Source organism: Ursus maritimus, unplaced genomic scaffold (genome assembly GCF_017311325.1).
Source record: "Ursus maritimus isolate PB19 unplaced genomic scaffold, ASM1731132v1 scaffold_25, whole genome shotgun sequence".
NCBI classification, from domain to species: Eukaryota; Metazoa; Chordata; class Mammalia; order Carnivora; family Ursidae; genus Ursus; species Ursus maritimus.
In genome coordinates this window covers 8,413,245-8,438,417 of record NW_024425008.1, presented here as the reverse complement: position 1 = coordinate 8,438,417, position 25,173 = coordinate 8,413,245, and the positions used below count along the sequence as shown (strand labels likewise).

The window sequence follows — 25,173 nt, the reverse complement described above, 5'->3', positions numbered from 1 at the left end:
GACCAGCTTAAGGAAATTTCTAGATGGCAGAGAATCTCAGGGGTCAACTGACATTCCCCTTTGTGTGGAGAGTGACAGGAGACAAACAGCGGCACCCAGAAGAAGTATAAAATGCTGTTATCTGGGGAAACGTCCTGGGTCCAGCACGGTCATCCTGAGGTTGCCAGAGACCATCATGTGTCTGTTTTCCAGAAGCTCGGGGCTGGGAACCAGGCTGTCCCATCCACCTCTGGGCGGATATGTATATAGTGTACACACCACATTCACACACAAACACACACACACACACACACACACACACCCCTTCCTCTGTCCACTTCTTCCTTGCCAATAAAACTTCTAGACCATGCATGGCCTCTGCCCCTAGAGAGAAAACGCCTCTTTTTTTCTCTAATAGAAGAAATCAGAGCAGCTTTCTGGGCAGTGACGTCACAAAGCCCACTCTGTCTGCCACCTGCCCTGTGAGAGGCCGCCTGTCTCCGTTCCTCCAGGCGACACAAGCACCTGTCCCCAGCCTCTGGCACTCATCGTGGTGTTGACCATCCCCGATGCCAGTGGGAGGTGAAGAATTTCCTGGAGGGAGTGGGCCTGGGGCAAAGGCCCCTGCTCTAAGCGTCACCCTCCACTAGGTAACCAGCTGCCAAAGTGGCAGCAGCCCATGGCCACCAAGAACAGAAAGGCAGCTGGGGCTGAAGTTCCGTGGACAGGTCTGGAGCCCATCATCCCCGGGTTCAAGTCCCAAACAGACCACCCACGGACTCTGTGGTTACTTTTAGGCAATCTGCTTCCTGAGCTCTGCTTTCCACAGGATCATTACCCGTAACACAGGGTTTTTGAAGGAGTCAGGGCCATCTTGTAGGCCCTCAGTGGCAGTTTCTTCCCTTTTCTTCTCATCAGAACAGGAAGGGGGGCCGCAGGCCGAGGGGGGCCTGATTGCTGATCTTAGGAGTCTGCATCCCTGAAAGGAAGCCTGGACCCTTTGGGGAAACAGATCTCTCCGTATAATCACTGTCCCATCCGGACAAGGTGGTTGGGTACCCATCGGTGAGCACGGGTATGTTACCATGACAACCAGTAGGCAGGCACGGGGTGGGTGGGGGACGCTGAATTAGCTGACTGTTCTCTAAGGCTCTGGGTGCTCTGTCAGAAGATCTGTTTTTAGGCTGCGAGTTTTTTTTTAATTCCCTTTTATTTATTTTTTATTTTTAAAGATTTTATTTATTTGAGAGAGAGTGAGCGAGCACACGTGCACAAGCAGGGAAGAGGATCGAGGCAGAGGGAGAAGCAGACTCCCTGCTGAGCGGGAGCCTGAGGTGGGACTGGATCCCAGGACCCTGAGATCATGACCTGAGCCAAAGGCAGATGCTCAATGGACTGAGCCACCCAGGTGCCCCTTTAATTCCCTTTTAATTTATTTATTTGACAGAGATAGAGACAGCCAGCGAGAGAGGGAACACAAGCAGGGGGAGTGGGAGAGGAAGAAGCAGGCTCACAGCAGAGGAGCCTGATGTGGGGCTCGATCCCATAATGCCGAGATCACGCCCTGAGCCGAAGGCAGACGCTTAACCGCTGTGCCACCCAGGCGCCCCTTAATTCCCTTTTAAAAACAAGTTCCTTCTTCTCACCTTGACAGAAGGCATTTCTCTGGGCATTGGAAACCGAGGGAGAACTGATGGCTGGTGTCAGTCCTTTGACTCGGGCCCTCTGCCGGAGGCTCCCAGGAGCTCGCTATGTCCCCCTGCTTTCCCTTCTGAAAGTGAGGGGCTGGCCTAGAAAAGCTCGGAGAGCGCCTCTTTCTGGCATTTGCGCCCAGGAGTAATTCGCGTTCAGAAGAAATGAAGGCAAATATGAATTTCCTGGGCTCCTTTCTAACACAAAAGTGTTCAAAAGCTTAGCCCTGGGTGACAGGGTGGGGACGGGGAGGGGCTGCCTCTGCACAGCCTGGGCAAGCAGGGCCACAGGATACATCTGCCTGTCCCCAAGTCTTACGAAAAGATGGGCCTCGAAGCACCCCGAGTGGGGAAGAAATGCCTGCAACACCTTGGGGAGGGTAAGGACCCAACGGGCCCAGGGAGCTCTGCTGATGGAGCGTGAGAACAAGACACAGAGGTCCGGCGGTCGGAGGCAGAGCCACCTACGTGCCACCTGAATCTACTCAACCCTCTGTCTTGCTAAGATAAGAGATGCCGCCTCCGTTGGGGGGCGTGTTCCTGGGTTCCTCGCAGACGTAGACGAACCATGTGACACAGTCTGGCCAATGAGAGGACAGCAGAAGTCTCTGGGTGGAGCTTCTGGGGAGGAGGGCAGGTTCAGCTTGCTTATCCTCCCTCTGCCTACCTGGAAGCCAGATGAAAAATTGGAGGTAGGGCAAGCACCTAGGGCCATGAAGTAACCGTGAGGAAAGGGAAAGAGAGCTACAGAATCCTTGGCCCTGACATCCCTGAGCTGTCAAAGGATGCCAACAGCTACCTGGCTAGATTTCTCCGGATGAGGGAAGAGCAAAGTCCCTGGTCGTTTAAGACAAAGCTGGTGGGAGGAGGGATTCTGCGACTCCAGGCTGAATCTGGGGATTTTCTACCCCCATCTTCTGAGACTATCTAACATCTCAAGCAGCACAGGGGATTCCGGGCCTAACTTCCCTTCTATGGTTGCAGGGACGGTGACAGGGCGCTCACCCAAGGTCGCCCAGTTGTTAACAGCAAGAGCTCCATCTGCACCCTGGCCAGCACCGAGCACTGTCACTCTGTCACCTGATGCGGTGAGCCCTGTCCCCGGCTCTGGACCTAACTCCCTGGGTCACTGGGTGAACAGGAGCTGCTGGGACCTCAGTTTGCTCCCCTGCAACATGGGCACAAGTTGGAACAAGACAGTCTATAAAAGCCCTTCCACCTCTGACCGCCTGAAAACACAGGTAATTTAGCATTTCCTACTTCATTTTGCTTCCCTTGAAAGTTCTATCTGGTAATCCATCCCATTATCTGCTTTCTGGGCTTAGCTTGTATCACCTATGTACTAAACTAAGAAAAGTGATTTTTGATTGGGTACATCCTAATTTTAAAACTAAAAAAAATTTTTAAAAAGATGGGTATCAGGTGCAGGGAGGTCAAACAGGTTTTTCTCGAATGACAGATGGCTTGATTGGCAGCAGCTGCTGGAGTGGTTTTGCAAAAGACTGAGATCCATTTGAGCTGGAGAGCGGGAGAGGAAGAGCTCGGTAATCTACTATCAATGTCTGCCCTGCATACAGTAACAGAAGTGTACTTTGGTGTATTTAGTGCTGGGCCTGTGCTGAGCTCCCAGCTCATGGCCTCAACACCTCTCCTGTGCTGCTGGCCTGGATGGGTGACAGACTGGCTGAGAGGAGTGGGGTGGGGGGAGGCCCACTGGAGTAGCTGAATTCCCATGAGAGAGGGAATTAGGGCACAGTCCGGCTGGGCCAGGGATACAAGAGGCTTACTGGACGTCACTGTGCCACCACCAGCACGAGAGCCCCTCCTCAGGATTCACGGAACAGCCTGGACCCCTCCCCTCCCTCCGCCCCAGGCACAGCCTCTCTCAAGGGTCCCTTGGTGTCCCTGCTCTGGGAACTAACAGCGGGGGAGAAGTGGGGAGGGGCAAGAGCTTATCTTAATTCTTGGCCAAATTGATCGCTAGATTGTATACTTCCAACCCAGAAAACCTCCAGCGGGGAAAAGTGGGCTTCCCACTTGGTATTTCCAACCACGAATTTCTACCACGACCCACGACTGCAGATGAATAATTGTGCCAGGAATAGAAACGACAACAAACATGTAGCATTTGAGGGCTTGCACATCCACGGCTGTGAAGACGTGAGCGCAAAGAGCCCGGAGCAAAGAGGTGAGAGGTGGTGAGAGATGGGAGTGAGTCCCATCCACCGGGAACTGCTTCCTCTGTATCCTGGAGGGAAGTTGAGGTGTCAAACACACTCACATCTGGGGTTTTTCATGCCATTCAACAACCACGGCTGAAGTCCCCCATCCTGTGCTGGGCACTGGGCTTACGCACGCATCAGCCACTCCTGGGACCGCACAGGAGGACCGAGAGCTGCTCAGGCCCCGGATGGGCAGAAAGCCCTGCTTCCCTGTGCCGTAGGAAGTAACTGGTGTGAAGGTGTTTGTAGAGGACCCTGGGGACTGTGTCGCCCCCCCCTGCTCTGGGGTGGGGGGGGTGACCCTGCACAGAGTCCAGGGCGAGACCAGCAGGGAAGCCGATGTGGGAGTGCTCGCTCGCTGAAATCCACCCGCCCCCTGGCAGAGCCAGCCCGAAGCCCTCTCCTCTCCTGCCAGTGTGGGCTTGGCACGGGGCAGACCAGGGTCTGAACCCCACCTCTGCACAGGCAAGCGTCTCTGTGTGTTTAAGTCTCAGCTTTCCTGGCTCGAGAATGGAGGTAAAGTTAATGCCACTCGCTGAGAGTTGTTGCAGGGATTAAATGAAGTATGGCTCCTCAGGCGCCACCAAGGGGCCGGCACCGGCAAGCGCCGTATGGAAGGCACTCTGTTTTGGATGCCCTTGTCCCCTCTGCCCCCATGTGGAGCTCCTCCCAAGTCTCCTCTGCCTCCAGCACCCGCACATCCCACCCTCCCCCTCGGGTCCTGCATGGGCCTTTCCCCACGGAGGCCAGACTAAGAGGAATGGGGGGATGGGGGACAAATGAGGAGGGGACCAGCACCTTTGATCGTACTGTTTTCCTCTTCCCCCTCCTCCCTTCCCCCCACCTCCTCCTCCTTTGCCCTCCTCCTTCTCCCCTCCTCTTGCCCCTTCCATACTTCCCCCTCCTCCCCTCTCCTTCCCCCTCCCATACTCCCCCTTCTCTTCCTTTGCTCTCCCCTTGTCCCCTCCTCTTCCTCCTGCCCCCTCTATACTACCCCCTCCTCCCCTCTCCCTCTGCTTCCCCCTCCCATACTCCCCCCTCCTCCTTCTTTTCCTCCCCTCTTTCTTCTCTCCCTCTTTTCTTCTCTCTTTCTCTCTCTCACAGACACACACACACACACACACACACAGAGGAGCAGTGATATTCCCATTTCTTTCCAGGACTCTCACTCTGGGGACAAGAGGAAAAATAAACACACACCGGTCCCACGGGGGCACCGTTCTCAAATGGCGCTTGAGAGCTCTTTGCGGTTGTTGTTCAGGAAGCTGGAAAGTCATAAAAATCGTAACTGTCCGCATCCACTTGAAGCAGAAGAGATTACACTTGAAAAGCCCTAGCAAGGGAGCTGTTATTTCACAACTGTATTTATAGGAAAGTAATGAAAATATCAATTCTCTTTTAAAAAAAAGTTATGCCAACAAGCAGGCTCTATGGCCTCCTTATCAAAGTTAAAAAAATATGCAGGTTCCTCCCCCCCATCCTCCCCCTGGCCAACCTGCACACTGCAGGTGCCCCTCCCAGATGTGGGCCACAGGGGACACAGCCGCCCTCGCTGCTCCTCCGTGGAGCTGCTGACATGGGGGGCACACTACAGTGAGCCTGGGGCGGGCGGGGGGGCCTTCCCGCCTCTCGCTGTGTAGCCATAGCTAAGTTGCTCCCCGTTCCGGGCCTCAGCCTCCCCGCCCGCGACTGTGGGAGAGTGGGAATGGAGGCTGCTCAAAGGCACAGCCTCCGCAGTCTGACCTTCCAGTGCCGGACCCACACGGCCCAGTGGGCACCCGGGCTCGGCCACCTGCGCCCAAGGCCTTGGCTTGCTCAGCCCTGATTTTCCACGGCGGTGGTCCGCGGCGAATGGTCTTGGGCTCGGTTTCCTGATACCGGGAGAACAGTGTGCTTTTCAAGTGCAAACCAAGACCTCTTCTGAGCAGTGCCATTTTCCTGCCTGTGAATGTTCAGGGAGGCCTGGGTTCTGCCCGGGCCGCCGGAGAGGGGAGGGGCCGTGTGTGCAGGAGCGCTGTGGGGCGGGGCTTGGGGTCGTGGTCAGTTGCAATCCTGAAGGCCTGCAGGACCCCTCTTGGTCTCCTACTAGAGGAGAACAGACAAAATCAGTTTGCAAAGAATGGGCACTAGGCGTTTTCCAGAAGGACACTTAGTGTTGATTTAGGAAAAACACGATCCAGTTATAATGCACTTAGGAGCCATCCAGAATTCTCTGGGGAGGAAGGGACATGTTTCTGGCTTCAGGGCCCACCACAGTGTTCCCTGGCTCCTCCCCAGGGGGTGCAGGGAGATTAACAGCCTAGTCCTGCCCAGAGGGAGCCTCGTTTGGGGTTTGGGGTGGCCTGGACCATGGCCCCTTGTGAGGAAAAGTGTGGGACACTCTGGGCCCAGAAGACCCGCCTCTCTCTGAAGTCCCTTGTCGGGGAAGGAAGCAGCAGAGCCCCGCAGACAGACTCAGCTCCAAGGTCCTTCTCTGATCTCTGTCCTGGACCCTCGATCCCTGGTGCCTGGAGTGCTGACGGCTCCCCTTCTGGCCCTTCGGCTCAACTTGTAGATCCGTGAAATAACAGCCAGAGAGCAACAGAAGGGACACATCTTCCCCGGGGGTGCTGCACACAGTGCATTCGTCATTCTGCATGAAGACCCCAGCGACGAAGGTTCTCTCCTTCCCTTCTCCTTGCACAGAACACGTGGAGCCCCAGCTCAGCGTGCTTGCGGATTGGCCTCTTGGCCAGGGACCTCCACCATGGCTCTGTGCTATCTGAGGCTGGGGGGTGGGGGGGGGGTAGTGCTCCCGCCCCCGCCCACGGAGCCCCCATTGTGTGCTGTTTTACTGCTGGGTCTGCTCATTCGAGCTCTTCTTTTCCTTACTTGATATCACTCCATCACTTGTCACTTGTCACTGCTGTCACCAGGCCCGCCTTCGATAATCATCATCTCTGCTTCCAACCCACGGCATCTAACCGGCTGTCCTTTGTCCTCACTGCGCCTAAAGCTGGAGTACCTGGGCGCCGAGTGAGGGCCTGGGTTGCTCTGCTCAGGGGCCTTCTCACTGATATGTGGGCTTGGGGCTTGGCTTCTGGGCAAGTGGTGGCCATAAGTGACATGTTATTTGCTCCTGCTTTCCAGCGGGGGGTGGACTACAGACCAAGGCAAAAATGCCACCTATTCCCACTGGACACGCAAACTGCTAGGAAGTCCCCCTCCCCCACAGAGACGTCACAGATGAAACAGAACAGACGGAGCATCTACATAGAGAGGATATAAAAACTCTGTCCATCATTCCCTAGTCACACATAGTTCCCCTCTCGTATAAATAGACTAAGACAACACCGTATAAAAAGTGGGTTTCTTTGGGGACCGTCAGTTAATACGGTATGTATACCGAGGCAGCCCCGCCTCCCTCTGCAGCCTCCGCGGCAGCTCGGCAGCTCGGGGGCCGGCGGCGGCTCGAGAAGAACGTCACCTGCGTCCCTGGCGGGTTAGGTGGGCGGCGGGCCGCTGTAGCGGAGCATGAGCCTGAAGGAGCGGGCGAAGGTGTTGGCCACGGCGCAGCCGCGGTGCTCCTCCCCGACCGGGAGCAGGAAGAGCAGCAGCAGCAAGAGCAGGAGCAGCAGCTGCAGCGGGAGCGCCACGCGGCACGCCTTCCGGAAGAGGGAGCAGAGTCCTCGCCACGGCCCTGGCCACCGCGCCGTCTGCAGGACAAAGGCAGGTGTGAGTGCACTCGGGGGCCTGAGCTGGAGGGGAAGGCGAGGGGGATGCCGGACATGCAGTGGCTCTGGGCTGACTCTCTGACTGTTAGGGATCTCAGTGTACCCGACTGTGAAGTGGGGCTAATGGCAATTTTGCCAGAAGCAAAGATCTCTCGTTTTCTCCAACCATTCAAGGTGTGAAAGGTAGAAGAAAATACAAAGCCGCAGCCTTTGCCGGCTATGACGGAAATCGTTGCCTGGTGTCGGAGAGCCCTGGTTGTAAATCGTGAGAGGGTCACTCAACTTGTCTAAGGTTCAAATTTCTCATCTATAAATGGGGGTAAAAATGGTACCTACCTGACCAAGTTGTCGCAAGGATTAATGAGACGGAGCCTGGCTCACAGCAGGCACTCAAAGCTGCTGTCATGATTAGTACGCATCGATAATAGGATCACCACCCCAATCACGGGCATCGCCGCCATGTTCATTATCACGCTCTTCAGCATCACTTTCTCCTCCTCCTCCTCCACCCTCTTCATCACCACCGTCACCACCAACACCACCGATACCACCTGAAGGCCAGGCACCCAGGTCCAGATGCCTAATGAACTTCCTTGCTGCACCATCCATGAAATGGGCCAGAGTCTAGAGGGACTGGTTGGGCTGTGGCCTCATGGGATGTCCTCACTGCCAAAGAGTGCAGGCCCAAGAGCGGGCTACTCAGGGAAGTCGAGGCCCCGTGGCCAAAAGACAGCATGGTGCAGGGCAGAGGCCTATGTCTTAGGAACCCGGCTGACTAGGTTCCAGTGTAGATTGGGTCACACAGTATCTATGTGACCTTGGGAGAGTCAATGACCTCCCTGAGCCATTTCCTTCTCTGCAAGATGGGGATAAAACACCTACCCCCTTTGCCAGGTTGTGGAGAGGACTCAAAGTATATTTATATACCAATTTAAAAGTAGATAAGGTTTTATTAGTAGGACTATTACTGTAGAATATATCTGTAGGCTTCCTGAAGAACCAAAGGGTCACCCTCCAGGACGCCAAAAGCTACAGTCAAGTGATGGTGATGGTGACGGTAATGATGGTGGTGGTGATGATGGTGGTGGTGATGGTATGGTGATGATGGTGGTGGTAATGATGGTGATGGCATGATGATGATGGTGGTGGTAATGATGGTGATGGCATGATGATGATGGTGGTGGTGATGGTGAGGGTAATGATGGTGATGGCATGATGATGGTGGTGGTGATGGTATGGTGATGATGGTGGTGGTAATGATGGTGATGGCATGATGATGATGGTGGTGGTGATGATATGGTGATGATGGTGAGGATGATGATGAAGATGATGGTGGTGGTGATGATGGTGGAGATGATAATGGTGGTGATGGTGATAGCGTGGTGATGATGGTGATGATAAGGTGGTGATGGCAGTGATAGTGATGATGGTGATGATAAGGTGGTGATGGCAGTGATAGTGATGATGGTGATGATAATGTGATGATTATGATGAACCGGGGTTTGGTTGGGTGCAGGGAATACAATGAGGCTAGCTCTGGACATGCTGAGTCCAAGGGTCTGTGGGACTCCCAAGTAGATATACAGCAGGTGGTTGGGCCTTTGGGACTGAAGCCAGAAGGGAGATCTGGACTGGAGAGATGGACCCGAGAGAGTGGGAGGCCCAGAGTCAGGGAACAAACCCACGGCAGCAGAAGGGTCTGCCTAGAAAACCCCGCAGATACAACCACTGAAGAAAGATGCACTATACTTTCAGTGTCTCTAAGCAGCCCCACGGATGACTTACTAATTACAAAAGAAAGGATATCACCGTATAGGGGAGAAACCTGGCAGGCACCCCCTTAATCACATGGTCAGAGTTAGTATCAGCAATGTTGGGGCCATAGCTCCCAGTAAGATGCACTAAGAACACAGCTTTCCTTCTGCGATGTTACAGCCAGAAATGCACAGTCCGATTGCAATCGCAAGGAAAATACCTGGGAAATGTGCCTTGAGGAACATCCTATAAAACCTCTGACCTAGACTCAAGGTCAAGTTCAAGAAAAACGGAAGACTAGCTCAAGCCTAGAGGAAACCAAAGAGGTGTACCAACTGGATGCAGTGAGTGACCCTGGACTGGATCCCGCATGGAGGAAAGAGGTCTACAAAAAAGACCAGAAGTGGGTCTTTAATATGACAGAATTTGACTCTGTGACAAAAAGAAATGAGCTACCAAGCAACCAAAAAACCAGGCGGGAACCTTAAATGTGTATTATCAGGTGAAAGAAACCAATCTGAGAAGGCTCCATACTGTCTGATTCCAACTCTAGGATGTTCTGGAAAAGACAAAACTATGGAGTCAGTAGAACAATCCATGGATGGCAGGGGCTGGGTGGGGGAGGGCTGAGCAGGTGACAGTCGGGGATTTTTAGGGCAGTGGAGCTGCTCCGCATGGCACGAGGATGGTGGGTATGTGCTATTACACATTTGTCAAAACCCACAGAATACACATCACAAACAGCGAACCCGGGTGCAGACTACGCACTTCAGTTAATAGCGATGTGTCGATACCGGTTCACCGATTGTAACCGATAGACTGTACCAATGCAAGGTGTTAATAATAAGGGAAAGGTGGGAAAGGGGTGGAGGAGAGGGGCTAGCTGGACCCCTCTGTATGATCTGCTCGGTTTTTCTATAACCCTAAAACTGCTCCCCCAAAAATGTCTCTTAATTTTTTAAAAGGCTACCAAGACAGCTTTAAAACTTTGAATATGGACTCTGCATTAAGTAATGGCATTTCATCCACACCGAGTTTTATCTGCACTGATTGTGTTAACTGGAAAAAATAAAACAAAGGCAGAGGCTCCTATGACTGAGCATGAGAAGAGCCGGCCGAGCAGCTGTGGGTGGGGAGCGTGGTCACCAGCCCAGACTGCCTTGAGGCCAGGTTCGTGAGGCCAGAGACAAGCTCGCTGGGCTTCGTGAAGCAGGAGCTATTGTAACCTCGCTGGGGTGAATTTCCGAGGAGTGGGGGGCAGAAGGCAGGTGGGCTGGGTGACGGGACAGTGAGGAAACAGCACATAGAGATGAACTTGTCTGGATTTCTGAAGTCAAAGACAAGTTCCAAAAACTTGATGTCTGAAGAGTTAGCATAGACTCTTTCCTACATTGGCGGTAGCCAGTCGCTTCTGGGTTCAGTGGACGGACAGACAGACAGGGGCCTGGGATAACACAGCACATGGGTGGAGGCCTGTCCCAGGCTCTCTCCTTTTCAAGGTCAGGGACTGCGGGATCCCAGCCAAGCCCAACCCTTTGACCAAGGAAGAGCCAAATTTAGCCCCCAAAGTTGCACAGTGAATCACAGGGGGACAAAGCCAAGGGACATCTCCTCTGTCCCATCCCAGTGGGGCCCGTTGTCACGTATGGAGAAGGGGCCAAGAGGCCATGCTCCTTCCACTAAAAAGGAGAAGGGGGTTGTGAGCGGCAAAGGGCAGGCACGTGAGTGTCCAGCGTAGTGCCTAGCACACAGTAGAGATTTTTAAAAAATCATAGTTCTCACGAGAGGAAGTTATCATCTCACACGGAGAACTCACGGAGGCTCCCATAGATTTGGTATCTGAGTATTTCATCTGATCTAGGATGCTGACTGTGAGATGGGTCATTATTCTACAGACCACTCAGAAAGGACACAACCGAGGGGAAACGAGTAATCCCACCTCCCGGAGAGGGGAAGCCAGGAAATATGAGGTATTATCTTGGCACTGGGTGAAGCGAGAGGAATTCCTCTTCCCTGCGAATGTGAACCATAGGCCGGAGCTCCCGGAGACGGGGTGTGTGAGTTTACACAATCAGTGTGGGCCGGAGGAAAACAGAACAGAACACCACCTGCAAGCAAAGATTTTCCATTTAGAGGAATCTCAGGTGGAGAGCACCCTGGGCGGTGGAGGGAAGCAAGCCCAAATCCTCGCTGAAAGGAGTAGATAGTAGTAAGTCGCCCAAATTCCAGAAATGTGAAAAATCACGAGTGTTAAGACCAATGATATATGATCAAGTCAATAAAATGCAACTGTAGGTCATTCACCACCTGGGGTTCCACCCCCAGAGGCCACGACGTGCCCAGGAGGCGTCTGCTCTCCACTCCCGCAAACCTGGGACGGACCCAGAACTGGGGTTGACCCAGGCAAACCAGACGCCCTTGCAAATCTGTTCTTCAACGAAAAGTCTGTCTCAAGAAGGACTATACACCACTTCCCCGGGCCGGTGCAGAAATTCGGTCGACGCCCGGCCCAGTTGCAATTTAAAAAGCAATTACATTCCATGTGTCTGAATGCCGCAGGCACGCGGATCCGGGGGCACTGAGCCGGCAAGTGTGTAGGCAGCTGCAAACTTAATAAATCTTAATTATTGTGTTTATACAAACAAGCGGCTGAAGCCATTGACGTCGTTGGAGCTTTCGATGACTCGGTGCACGGAGAGAAAAAAAACAAGTGTGGAGAACCAACTGCTCATAAATAATTAGCTTCGGGCAGGTTTTTTTTCTTCCTTTTGGACAAAAAATCACATACGAAATGTTTTTAAGTTGGCAAGATGACAAGGCCCGAAGACAGAGTCTATTTTCTGCCTGTCAGGCCTGTGTGAGTGTGTGTGCGTGCGTGTGTTTGTGCAAAGGTGCACGCATGCGCACACACCGACCGGCAAAAAAAAAACCGATACAAGAACCAAATGAAAGGGAGGAATCCCCCGGCCCCAGGAGTGTCCCGGCTCGCTTTGGTCTCAGAAAGCTAAGCAGGGCCAGTGTCCACAGAAGCCTTCAGGGGCCTCATTTACATGGCAATTAAGACCCTTCTGTGTGCGGGCTGTTACAAGAACTCCACCTACCCTTAGCTCAGGGCACCCTCATTCTGTGCCCTGGAAAACTGTGGCTGAGGGACTCGGCAACAGGCACCCATGTGAACGGTGGATCCTAGATCCAGACCCAGGGCACAGCGCGTGGTTCTCAAAGTGCGGTCCCAGACCAGCAGCATCAGCATCACTTGGGAACCCGCTGCAAATGCAGATTCTTGGGCCGTCTCAGCCTCAGTGTATCAAACACACAGGGTGGGATCCAGACATCTGTGCTTACGCGCCCACACAAGTGAGCCCAGGATGGCTTGCGGGCTGCTTACATCTTCGCAGCGGGCTTCACAAAAGCCAGCAGCCAGCACCGAACTCGAATTGTCACACACCCAGTGATTTTACACAGAGCCCGAATAAGCACGTTTTTTAGCCATGGAGAGCCTGCCTGTCCTGCAGACTCTCCAGCACCGTGCCCGACCTCTGCCGGCCACGGATAAGACAACACCTGCGGCTATGAAGACCCCAGTCCGCTGCTGCCCTTTAGAGCCCCCGCCCCAGAGACACGTCACTGCACGGAGCATCACCAGCTAGACGTGGGAGCCCTTCCACCCAGGCACCCTCCACCCAGCCGGGATGCAAAGTCCACCGGGGCGGGTCTCTGCTTCTGCGCTCGACGATGGATCCCAAGTGCCCAAATCAGTGCTTGGCACAAAGTCGGTGCTCAGTAAACCCTTGTGGAATGAATGAATGAATGAATGAATGAATGAATGAGAGACAGCAAATGAACACAGGGCTGTGGATATTCCACATTCAGCCAAACACAGGCTGAACTGAGCCCGCTCGGGAGGCCTGGTGCCCCCAGCCACGTGTCCCCCTCCTCAGAAACATTCAGTGAGCACTTACTGTGTGCAAAGCATCTGGGGACCCAGACGTGGCTCCCATGGATTCCACCTGGAGTTCCAGATCAGATGGGGGCTCCCCAGTGAGGGGTCTAAAATGTAGAGCCTACCAGAAGCCACCAGGCTAGACTGTGGGAGCCACCCCATCCTTCCTGATGCTCTCCCCCATTTCTTGAGGAGGTTCCCTGCTATTCTAAATTGGGGGGAAAGCCAGGCCTCTAGTCTCTCTGAACAATTCTATGAACAACCGTTCAGACGATCTTCCACATCTGCTCATGTAGGAAATAAAATCTGCATTGATAAATGCCATTTTACAGATGGGGAAAGTAAGGCTCAACAGGGCAAAGCCACTCGCCCAAAGCCACGAAGCCAGTTGACACGGGGCCCAAAGCACAGAAGGGGTCTTGTGACGGCCCCACTGAGTCCAGGGGACACCCACTCCCCTGCAGATGTGAGCTGTGCACCCCAGCTGGAGACCAAGAAAAAAGAAATCCTGGTGTGCAAAGCACCTGGAAACAGATTCCAAGGCATTAGGGATCTTGAGGAACCCAGAGCTCCCTGGAGCAGAGCATGCTGAAGGCTCCCTCTGTTACAGGCCATGCTTGGCAGGGAAACAAGTGTGTTCCCTTGGAAAAGGTGACATCAATTTACATTGGGTTTTCCCTGAAGCAGGGATACCCAGCAGACCCCCGGGATGCCGCCTCCAAGGCACAGTGTGGAAAGTCAAGATGTGGGCTTTGGAGCCAGAGGCCAGAGACCACCTAGAAGCCTGGGCTGAACGAGTCATTCCAATCCCGTCATCGCTCAGTTTCCTTATGCTTAAGCGGAGGGAAAATGCCTCTTGAGTGTTGATGGGGCAGTTAAATGAGATGCCCTGGCCATGATTTAGCACGACTCCTGGCACACAGTGGATGGTCACTACCTAGCATCTAGAGTAATAGTAATTATTACTCATTAGGGTTATTACTGCTGTTACTGTGACGGCTTTGGCTCTGAGCACTTCTCAGTAGGCCCTAATGGAAACACCTGCTGGTAGAACAGGAAAGGCACAACTCCCCCTTCCTCTTCTGTCCCCCGCTGAGCCCCGGATGCCCATCCACCACTCAGGGGGCCACACGATCCAGTGTGCCTGGAATGGTGCGGGTTTCCTGGCACAGTCCTGGTGTGCACCTGCTGTCCCCACACAACTATCAATAGTGTCCTTGTCCATTCCCCACCATGTCCTGGTTTCGCATGAAAAACTCCAGGGTCCCTCCGCTATCATGGGTATATCACAGCTGAGTACATTCTGCACCTTCCTGGGGCTTCCCGAGAGCGCTGGGGGCCCAGCACAGGGCAGCCCAGAGCTCATTCCCCATAAAATGTGCCTCCGACCTCGAGGAACCTTCCAGAAAACCCAGGAGTCTGGCTTCAGCATCCCAGGCCTACCAGCCTCCAGACGCCCTGCCCTCTAGCGTGTGTAGCAGATGGCAGACACCGTACCTTTTGGAATCCAGTCGGCTCCCCTGGAGAACTCTGTGTCTGTTATTTTCGGGAAGGAGAGGAAAAGGGGAAAAAGACGTTAAGTGAGTGAAACTCAAATCCCAACAGAGCCTGTAATGGAATATTCATTCTGTCAGGGGAGTGTTTCTTTAAAACTTCTGGTCATCTGGATAGGCTGAACCAGCAGGTGATTCGATTTAATGAGCTTTTTAACGCACTTCAGGTCCAGGTGGGATTCCGTCTGGGAAGGCCTGGGCCGGTGGCACCCGGCCGGGGCTGCGCTGACACCTAGTGGCCAACATGGCTCCTGCAGGGACCGCAGAGCTGGGGCGCCAAAGCTTGGCATCTGGGGTCTAAGGGCCCAAAGCACCCTTGGAGGCCATCTCGACGCCCCCCCATCTCGGGCTAACACTCATGCCTCAGTTTCCCCATCACTTCTCAGGAAATAACATCCTTTATAAGGTTGTTACGAGTACATCGCATTTCATAAAGGCTCTCATGACTACTACTATTGTTTTGTGCAAGGGGACATGGGATGCAAACGGGGAACATGCTTGTCCCACATCCCAAAGCAAATTAGTGGAGGAGGAGGGCCAGATCCCAGGGCCCCGGGCCCCAGGGCTGCACTCCCGTCTAACACGCCTTCCCCAGCGGGGCGTTCTGAATTCTGGCTCTGCTGCTTCCTAGCTCCACGGCCCCGGGAGTTCCAATCCTCAGCGTCTCAGCCCCCGTCTGGAGACTGGAGACAGGACTGAATGGGGTCCAGAAGGTTTCAGCTCGGCAGGCAGCAAAGCGCTCCTCAAATATTAACCGGACGGCTCCTGCCGTCATTCCTGGAGCGCCAGCCACACGGGGTGGCAGGACAGCCACGTGACATCTTGCAAGCCAAGCACTAGGACCCTGTCTCGGAGTGGCCACCTTAGGCTGGAGTGTGGAGGCACCGGGCAGAGTGGGTGTGGCCCCAGCTCCGTCTCCCCACGTAAGCCTGGGCTCAGCCGGAGCCCCATCCCCCAGCGCCTGGGACCCGCGCTTCCTAAGCCCCTACCAGCAGGTAGCCAGAGTCCTTGAGCTTGGACTTGTACAGCATCCACTGGTAACGCACGTCCTCCAGCTCGCTGGACGTCCCCCTTGCCGGCCCGAGATGGAGGAGGTTCTCGAAGAGATGCTGACCTTCTGGCACCCGAGCCTCCAGCTCCTGTGGGGGAAAGGCAGTGAGAATCCCATGGTGCAAATTCAAGCCAAGGTTGGGCAGTCGCTTCTGGAACAATACAGAACAACCTCCACAGTCACCTCCATCTCTGACGTTCTAGAACTGAGTCCTCTGGAGGGCATGACATAAGAGTTGCCAGCATCATAAAAAGCTACCACTGTTGAACATGCTTTTCTGTTGGCATGGTTAAGCCTGGACATGTGCTATTGGGATTGGGCAGATTTTTCTATCAAAACACAGTACCGTGTCAGCCCAGGATGGCACCTTTCATCCTCAGGACTCCTGAGCCGTAGTGATGTGGGGGTAGGAATGGGGCTCTAAATTGGAGCACATGGGTTTAAATTCTGGCTTTGTAGCCTTGCTTTCACCCCAACCTACTCGTAGTGTGATACAGGCAATTTTCTTAGCTTCTCAGAACCCACTAGAATGTGAGCTGTACAAGAGTAAGGAGGCTTAACCTGGGGCGACTGCAAGTCGTCTCTGATACGGCTGGAGCTGGACCGTGGTGGCAAGAAGAGTCGTGGCCGAATGTGAGGTAGGTCTGCGGGAAGGACTTCCTGCTCATAGTCCCCTAAGTGATTGGACCAAACCTCTCGCCAAGCACAAAGTATGAAAAACACTTAAAAAGTATCAATGAGTTAACAAGAGAGTGAGACACATCAGGCTAAAACCTGGGAAATGATGAAGCCCAGAGAAGTAAGCCCAGTGTTCGGGCCTGCTTTTGCCTGCAGGACACTTGCCAAATCTGGAAGAGACAGTTGTGAAACAGATCATGCTTCTGGCAGCATCACGGGGCTATGGAGACGAAAGTCAAGGTCTGGGCTCTGTAGGGTGGAGACTCTCAGAACCCGCTCCCCCTGTGGCTGAGACGCCTAACGGTGAATTAGAAGTAAACTCACACCCTGTGTGGACTGACGTCCACTCCAAGTCACCAGGGGCTCAGGGAGCCTCCAACATTGAACCTGGAGTCACTGGTTGCAGAACAATAAAGCCCTCCTTGCCTGGAAGCCACAAACAAAATCCTCTGGAGGAGAGACGATCCTCAATCTCAAATGACCCCTATACCTCTTCCGTCCAGTGCAATGGCCAGCACATAATCAAAGGAGCCCCATACATGCAAGACACCGACAAGAAGAACAGGCAGAAACAACACGCAGAAAACACTCCTAAAATGACTTAAGGTATTAGAATTACTAGACACACTCGGTAAAATAGGTCTCTTTACTGTGCTCGAAGAATTAAAAACCAGGCTTAAAAAGTTCAGCAGGGATCTGGAGACTACGAAAACTGACAGAGTGGTATTTCAAGAGAACCCAGTAGAAATTCTAGAACTGGGGAATACAGTATCAAAAGTTAAAGGCGTAACAAACATGTGTATTAGTGAATGAGGCGCAGCTAAAGAGAGAATTAGTAAACTGGAGGTAGGGTAGAAAAACTCTCCAGAATGCAACAGGAAGAGACCGGAGGATGAACAAGTCACAAGAGAAGGTAGGAGACATAGAGTCCGCAGTGAGGAGGAATACCATGTTTCAGCAGCATCACAGAAGCAGAGGGAAAGGGGAACGAGGCAGAGGCAGTATGTTAAGAGATAGTATCAGAGAATTTTCCAGAAAGACTCTAGACCACAGATTCCAGAATCCAGATGAATCCCAAGCAAGAAAAATGAAAAGAAATCCAAACCCTAACATATCATAGTAAAACTGCAGAGAAATAAGGAAAAAGAGAGGTAGGCTGGGGCCTGGCTGAGAATGACCTTGTGTGATATGCTAGGGTGGGGGCAGGGTTGGACTCTATACTGAAAGGTTCTCGTCAAGGGAAGAACAAAGTCAGATTTATGATGCTAAAGGTCACTCTGGCTGCAGAACTGAGCTGTGACCTGGATGGGATCCCAACAGGAAGGAAGGCGGCCAATTGGGAGCCATAATCAAGGTCAGAAATGGGAAGTACCTAGGTTAACATTGTGGTACCAAGAGGGCACAGAGCAAAAACACCCAGGAGGTAGAATCCAGGAGGGCTGGGGGACAATCTAGATGTGGGAGTGGAGGATAAAGAAGATTGGTGGTAGAAGGATTGCAAAAATGGCCATGATGCCCCCATCCTGCCCCCTCCCCACCATATCCATGCCCTTTGCAATACGACCTTGAGTCCTTCCTATCGAGAGGTGGAGTTTGCTCTCCCTCCCCATGAATCTGGCTTGGCCTTGTGACTTTCTTTGTCCAGCAGAATACAGGGGAAGTAATTTGCTAGTTCCTACTCTAGGCCTTAGAAGTCTTGGGTGCTCCTGCTTGTCGTTAGAGAATGCCTCTGCTACTAGAAGCCTGGGCTGCCCCCCACGAGGAGGAGAGATGTGCGGTCCCTCTCATGCTCATCTCCAGCAGCCTGACAACCCCCAGAAGTAGAACCACCCAGCCGACCTATAACCGACAGCAAATCAGGGAGCCCCACCGAGGCCAGAAGCGTTGCCCAGATGGGCTTAGCCTGGATTGCCAACCTTCCGAATCACGAGTTAAATAAACACGTGCTGCTAAAGCCACAGACTTGGGATGGTTTGTTACACAGCCAGAGCTGACTGATACCGAGTCCTGATCAGTAGTGATATTTCCAAGTTGGGGCACACAGACGTAGGCTGTATGAATGAATGGTTCTTCTAAAATATGTGAACCAGAGAAGTTTAAGAACTGTTATTTATACACAAGTAAAAATGGCTCACAAACCATGCCTGTGCTTGCTTGCTTGCTTTCTCTCTTTCTCTTTCTTTCTTTCATTTTTTTAAAGGACTCCCTGGTGGCAGACATGTCTACAGGGCAAATCCTGTGCAAGGAGGGCCTTTCCATGGGAACAAACCTGCAGCTTCGTTTCCCTGGTCTTCAGATCCTTGGCGGTGGCTGTTCTCATCGCGATGATTCTAACCAGCTTGGCATTTTCCACCTCCAACCACTGCTCGAAGTCCCTCAGGAGCTGGGAGAAGCCTTCATGGCTGCCTTCTTCCTGGAGCCGATGTGCCTGTGGGAACGCACAGCACGACCAATGCATCATCAGAGGGGACACAGCTTACGGGGCCCGCATCCTGGGGCTTCCTCTGAGGCAGAGGGTGAGGATGGGGATGCCTAAAGGTGAGGAGAGAGGCCTGGGCGGGCGGGGGCATGTCTCTCCACTCAGTGTGGCCACGTTAGGAGTTTAATTGTGATTCAGGTCCGGGTCCTGCGGGGTTGGGGTGGCCCAGGGAGTCTGCCTCGGCCGGTGCTCAGGGTGCCCTGGGCCCCCGGGGCTGTGCCGCAGGACCTTGTGGGCGGGTGCCAACAGAGCGCACAGGGTCACTGCACTTTCAGCCCCAAGCAGCTGGAGCTGTGACAATGGGTCATCGTGGTCACCTGCTGGTCTCCTAGCGGCAGCCACCACCATTCCTTACCAGGATGGCTATCACAGTGGTCACCCTTGCACCACACCTGTCCCTCTCTGAACTCTGTGGCCAGAGGGAGCTCTCAAAAATCCAAGTCCATTCAGCGAGGCCCTCAGTGTGGCCCTCTGATTCCGGCTTTGCTGACCCCGCAGCGTGAACCACCTTCCCCTCCCCTCACCCCAGCCCGAACCACAGACACGTCTTGGCCCAGGCACTCGTGCTGTCTCCCTCTGCGTCTCTGCACACTGTCTCCTCTGCACGGAACACACCCCTCCTCTCCTCTCCTTGACTCCCCCTCGGCCGCGAGGATTCCCCTGACACTTCATTTTTCCCAGGAGGCCTTTGCTGCCCCAGAACTGGGTCCTGGCCCCTCTGCCCCTCTGCCCCAGGCCACCGCTCTTTCTGGAAGCCCTTCCTTCACTGCGTGTGGTTCCCACTTCCTTGCTCCTCAAAATGTGCTCCGAGGCCCAGCGGCGGGGGCGTCACGCGTGAGCTTCAAGAAATGCAGAGTCCTGGGCCCCGCCGAAGCGGGATCTGCATTTTCCTACCCGCAGAGAGCACGCTGCGGTGTGAAAGGCTCTGCACTGGGTCTGGGTTCCTGCGGGTTAGAAGTGCTTCTGCTTCACCCATAGCCGTATCCCGGCCCCGAGCGCAGGCCTCGGGCACAGCCACACTCGGCAGGTGATTTGGGAAGGGGCAATACAAGAATACAGGGGCGAATGAGAGCTGGTGTGTGGTTTCTGAAGGAGGAAGGAACGTCTTTTCAATGCGGTTCCTTGTTCTCAAAGCCCTCAGGAGAAGGCATGGACGATGGAAGGTCGTTAGGTTAGTTCTCTTGAACAAAATACAGCTTATGGCACAAAAAAGGGACCCTCCCTGCATGACTGCAGTTTGCAATCCGGGGCCAGCAGGGAGCTCTCAGCCCTGTAGGTCCGTTCGGTTATCTGGTTTCTGAGGGGTGAGGACCTGTCTCCCCCAGGGACGCCTCTGACCTTGCCGGGGCCTGGGCCCGGGGTCTCCGGGTCCCTCTGTGCCGTGGCACAAGGAGCAGGGACAGGTTCACCCAGGACGGGACACGGCTGAGTCCTGAGCTGAGCACGTGGCCCCAGGCAGGGAGGGGGCTTTGTTGAAGAGCACCCCATCCCTGACTCCAGCCCCGGCCTCCCCCGGGAGCCCCACTAAGCCGCCACACCTGACGGGGACGCCTGGAAACCGGATCCGTGGGATCGATGAGAAACCCGGCCTTTGGGATGTTGTTGGTGAAAATCATTTTCTTCCCTGAATCCACTTCCGTCCTCTGCAGCTGCCGGTTTCTGATGAGGCTGAGGAGACAAACGGCGCAGTCACCCGGTGATGCGATGGGAAGTAATCGAACCGGGGCATCACACGGTAGGAGCCAATCCTTCGGGTTTGTCAGAACATTCCCCAGGCACATGCATTGCCAGTTTCCTACTTGAGACCCACCTTACCCTGTCGTTAAACTGCATGTACCCATCGATGCAGGGGAGGCCCAAGCCAGCAGGGGCTGGAGGCGAACCCCCAAGCTGGGACGCTTCCCGGCTCCTACTGCTCCCGCTAGAACTGCCCTTGGGCCGGACCGCAGAGACACGGAGGCACCCAGCGGAACCCCAGCCTCCTGCTCTGAGGACACCACTGAGCTCTCCCCTGCATGGAAAGGGGACCCCCTCACCTCAACAGGCTTTCCTCCAGCCGCCTCAGGGCCTGCCACGACGCCACCAGCTCGTCCAGCTCCTCCTGGACCACGGCAGCCCCCTCCGGAGAAGACTTCTGCATCACCAGCCGGCCGTGCGCTTCGACCAGGGGCAGCTGGGCCTCCTTCTCCGGGAATTCAGCCAGCAGCTTCTAAAGGACACACACGCGCACACACACACCCCCCACGGTGAGCTCTCAGGGCAGGAGTCTCTGTTCCCCCATGTGGGATCTCCGGCCTCCCAAGCCTGCATTGTGGGAGGCAAGTGAGGAAACTAGGAAAGCCGTCTTACCTCGACTTCGACCTCTCGGGACCGGGCGTCCCATGGGCCTGCATCCTCCTGGAGTGACTCCAGCTTCTGAGTGACCGTGGTGACCCACTGCCTCAGCTCCAGCAGCCCGTGGCGGAAGGTGCAATGTTCCCGCACGCTCTGCTGACACCTGTCCGTGAGGTCCTGTGGCACAGCCCCAGGGAGGGGGGGCCCAGGGCGCTCTGAGCGCTGGCGGCAGCTGGGACCCTGGGCCATCCCATCCTGCAGGACCCCCGGACCTGCCCCGGGGCAAGATGCCCCCTCCCAGGGCTCCCCACTCAGCAGGAACACAAGAGGCGAGTCCTCCCTTCTGCCCAGGACAAGGAATTTATTCTGGAAAGACCAACTCTGGTTTCAAGTATCTCCAAGCCTGTCTTAACTTTTATGGACGGTACCATGTCTGGATGAGCGTGTGGACAAACGGACGCCTGTCCCCCACCAGTGTGGGTATCAATCATCCTCCACTTGGGAAAACTATAGGTCAGTATCCACTAAAACTGAACACAGGCCTCCCTACAACCCAACCGTTTCACCCTGGGGTGGATACGTGACATGCAAACATATCTTCAGCAAAAGGCCTGCATGGGGTGCTTGTAATAGCCCCAAACCAGAAACCACCCAAGTGCCCGTCAACAGAAGTACGGATACGTAGGTTGAGGTAGTTTTAGACGGTGCAGCATTTTATAGCCGCGAGAGCGAACAGTGTATGCAAGAATCTAATACAACATTATGAATGAAGTTACAGCCAGCCCGTGGACAGCCAGAAGCCAGACGCAAAAGAAAACATTCTGTCTGATTCTAATAAAATAACGTATAAAATCAGGCAAACTCAATCCATGGTGTTCCAAGTCGAAAGTCGGGGTTACCTTCAGGTACCAGGAGTGGTGGGCAGGACTGTGGGGGGCCTGAGGGGCTCTGGGGGCTGCGGGAGCCGCTATCATTCTGCGTCATGATCTGGCTGCTGGTAATGTGGACATGTTCAGTTTTTCAAAATTCATCAAACTACACACTTAGATGTTTGCTTTTGTGTAGATGATTCTACTCCGATAGTTTTTGAAAATGGTCTTGCTTCCCCCGCCCCGGCCTCCTCTGGATCAACCACTCTCGGCTCTCTGAGGCTGGGGCCTTGTTCTTCTCTGTCTTCAGGAAAGGAGGGCGCCTGTCCTCCTGGTCACCCAACCTGGGGCCCGCTGAGCCCTCCCTCTCAGCCCACCGCAGAGCAGTCAGACCCCAGGGTCTCTCTGTGATCCCTGGCTGAGGCCTCCAGCGGCCCTGCCCTCCTGCATTCCAGACGCTGGCTGACACCACCGGACGCCAGGCCCCCTAGAGCTGGGGACACAGACACGGTGCATCCTGTCTTCCTGCAACAAACCAGTGACCAGAGCCTGAACAGCCAGCTAAGACTCCGTTTCTCCACTATGTCACACCGCCCCTCCTGTCCCCTGCGCACCAACGTCAGACCCGATGCCGTCAATAGCCTCAGGTTGCTTAGTGGGGTAGGTGCCCCCCAGGGGGAGACAGGAGGATGGCCTGGGCTGTCAGGGAGGGACTTATTAGGACGTATTAGATTTAAAAAGCCGTGAGTACCACCATAATAAAAGGGGGGCACTACTTCTTTGCAGAAGTACGGAGACAAATGAAGAGGCATGAGGTGACTGGAGGATCGGCCTTCCCGGACCGCTAATCGCGCTCAGTTAATGCCGCTTCTTGTAATGACCACAATCAAGCGGACTCATCATTTGATGCAGGCATTACAGCGGAAGTTTGCTGTTTCTCTGGGCTCTGCGGGCTCCCAGGCATCAGGGTTAGTGATTCCTGTTCCTCTGCGCCTCCACCTCCACCTCGAGACCCCTGGCCGCTAATGTATTAAGTGGAGTTAGATCAGTTCTTCTAAACCGGACGCATCACTGAGCTCAACGGGCTCCCACAGGTGGGGCGTGTTTCCTGGAAGCTCACGGCGGGGGGCGGGGTTGTTCACGTTTTCAGAGGATCTCATGCAGTAGAGGCATTTGGGGCTGTCACCCAGAGGGGGCTCATCCTCCTGTGACCACCTTCAGTGCTTACGGGGCGAAAGACAGCATTTTATTCTAACTTTCCTTTTCTCTTTCCTATTACAGGAGGGCATCATATGCCATTTTTAAATTGTGTGGGTCACTTATACTCTCTCTGAGTTTCGGGATGGCACAGGGCGTTGGGAACGTTTGTTATTAAAATAGGCGGGGTCCGGTAGAGTGGAGAAGCCTGCCTTAGACTAAGTTTTCTTGAGGCACAGCTGCCTGAGAGCCAGCTCCACGATCCCCAGGGCGCTTGTGACAAAGGCAGACCCGGGCCCCCATCTGAATCAGTAACTGAAACTTGTACTCAGGCCCGTTTTGACGACGCCTGCACCCCATTCCCTTCCCAGGGCTCAGGGGGCCATCGGAAGCATGCGGACCCCGCGAAGCCCCAGGCGGCCACTAGAGGGCGCTCCAGAGGCGGCTCTGGGCAGCCGCCGAGCAACTTTCAACAGGCCCTTACTCCGGCCTACGCCCACTGCACCCCCACCCCGGGGCTGCTGTGGGGATCAGAGTAGCCTGTTCTGTTCCTTGGCCTCCTGGCACACCTGGAATTGTATCTGAACTTGCTGTTTTGCTGACTCATGGTCCATCTACCCACTAGACTATGACCCCCCACCCCCCATCCCCCCAGGGAGCAGGGGCTTTGTCTGGCTGGGCTGCCTTCATCCTCAGGGCACAGAACACTGCCTGGCATACAGGAGGCGCTCAATAATCGTCTGGTGAATGAATGAGGAAGAGAAGAAAGGAAGGGAAAAAGAAAAATAGGAATAAAGGAAGAAAAGGCAGAAAAGACCCCTGGAGTGTATGATCCCAGGAACTCGGTTTACCTCGAGAGACCTCTGCAGGGCCTGGTAGTCCGTGGAAAGCTGGTCCATTTTGTGCTGGTGGCTGGGGTTCCCTTGGACGAGAGGCCTAATGGTCTCTATCTGTGCCCCCAGGTCCAGCCCTTCTTCCTGCAGCCCCTGCAGGAAAAGCAGCAAGTGTGGCTGTCCTGTTTGCCTCTTGTCATGGGAGTGGATCAGGGTGGGGGGAGGGGGCCTCTAAGTGGGGGAGCTTGGGAGGGTCCCGGCATGATGGGACTCCCCCACCCCGGCAGCTACACCATATGGCCATCTGACCGGCCCCCCTCTCAGGGCTGGTGAGATCTTTAAAAGGAGACAAAAAAATTCTGGGACACCAGCCTGGAAACCATCTCTGGGGGGCAAACTCCCATCTGAATTCTTACTTGATGACCACCTCTCCTTGTGAAGAATCACACCCCAACTTGAGTTTCAAAGCCTCCAAATGCACCATTTTTTAATGTCTTCCTAAGAACCCTCTCGATGTATACTTGAGTTTTAATTGTATCACGTGCATTGAAAATCCTGCAAGCTCCTTATCAAGCCGATAATTATCGACAGTCAGCCTGTGTGCTGTCTGCATGTGTTTTAAAACATTTATTCTCACTTTCAACGTCCGATTATTTAACTGAAAGCCTCTGTACTCGTTAGGAACACTTAGCAAAGCAGTTTAAAGAAAAATGAATACCCGCGTTAGACTTTGGAGTCACAGAGTAAACGTCATTTTGTTGGGCTTAGAATCAGCAGTTTGGAGGTACTAAAGGTCCTGCAGAGGCCAGAAACCACCAGATAAATCAGCAGAGATTCAGACGAAAGGTCAGAGCTCAGGTGAGGGGCTGGGGGGGG

General features: G+C 54.2%; 1 protein-coding gene across 1 annotated transcript in view; it reads right to left on the bottom strand.

The window, feature by feature from the left end:
• Positions 1-4,988: 4,988 nt before the first annotated feature.
• Positions 4,989-25,173, bottom strand: part of SYNE3 (spectrin repeat containing nuclear envelope family member 3) — an 82,005-nt gene continuing 61,820 nt past the window's right edge. Inside the window, exons 11-18 of the mRNA XM_040641477.1 lie at positions 24,316-24,450; positions 21,414-21,575; positions 21,101-21,273; positions 20,603-20,732; positions 18,855-19,013; positions 15,846-15,995; positions 14,801-14,839; positions 4,989-7,587 (exon numbers count right to left, since the gene is read on the bottom strand). Coding sequence (XP_040497411.1) covers positions 7,375-7,587; positions 14,801-14,839; positions 15,846-15,995; positions 18,855-19,013; positions 20,603-20,732; positions 21,101-21,273; positions 21,414-21,575; positions 24,316-24,450 — 1,161 coding nt within the window. The 3' untranslated portion in view covers positions 4,989-7,374. The remainder of the gene's footprint in view (positions 7,588-14,800; positions 14,840-15,845; positions 15,996-18,854; positions 19,014-20,602; positions 20,733-21,100; positions 21,274-21,413; positions 21,576-24,315; positions 24,451-25,173) is intronic.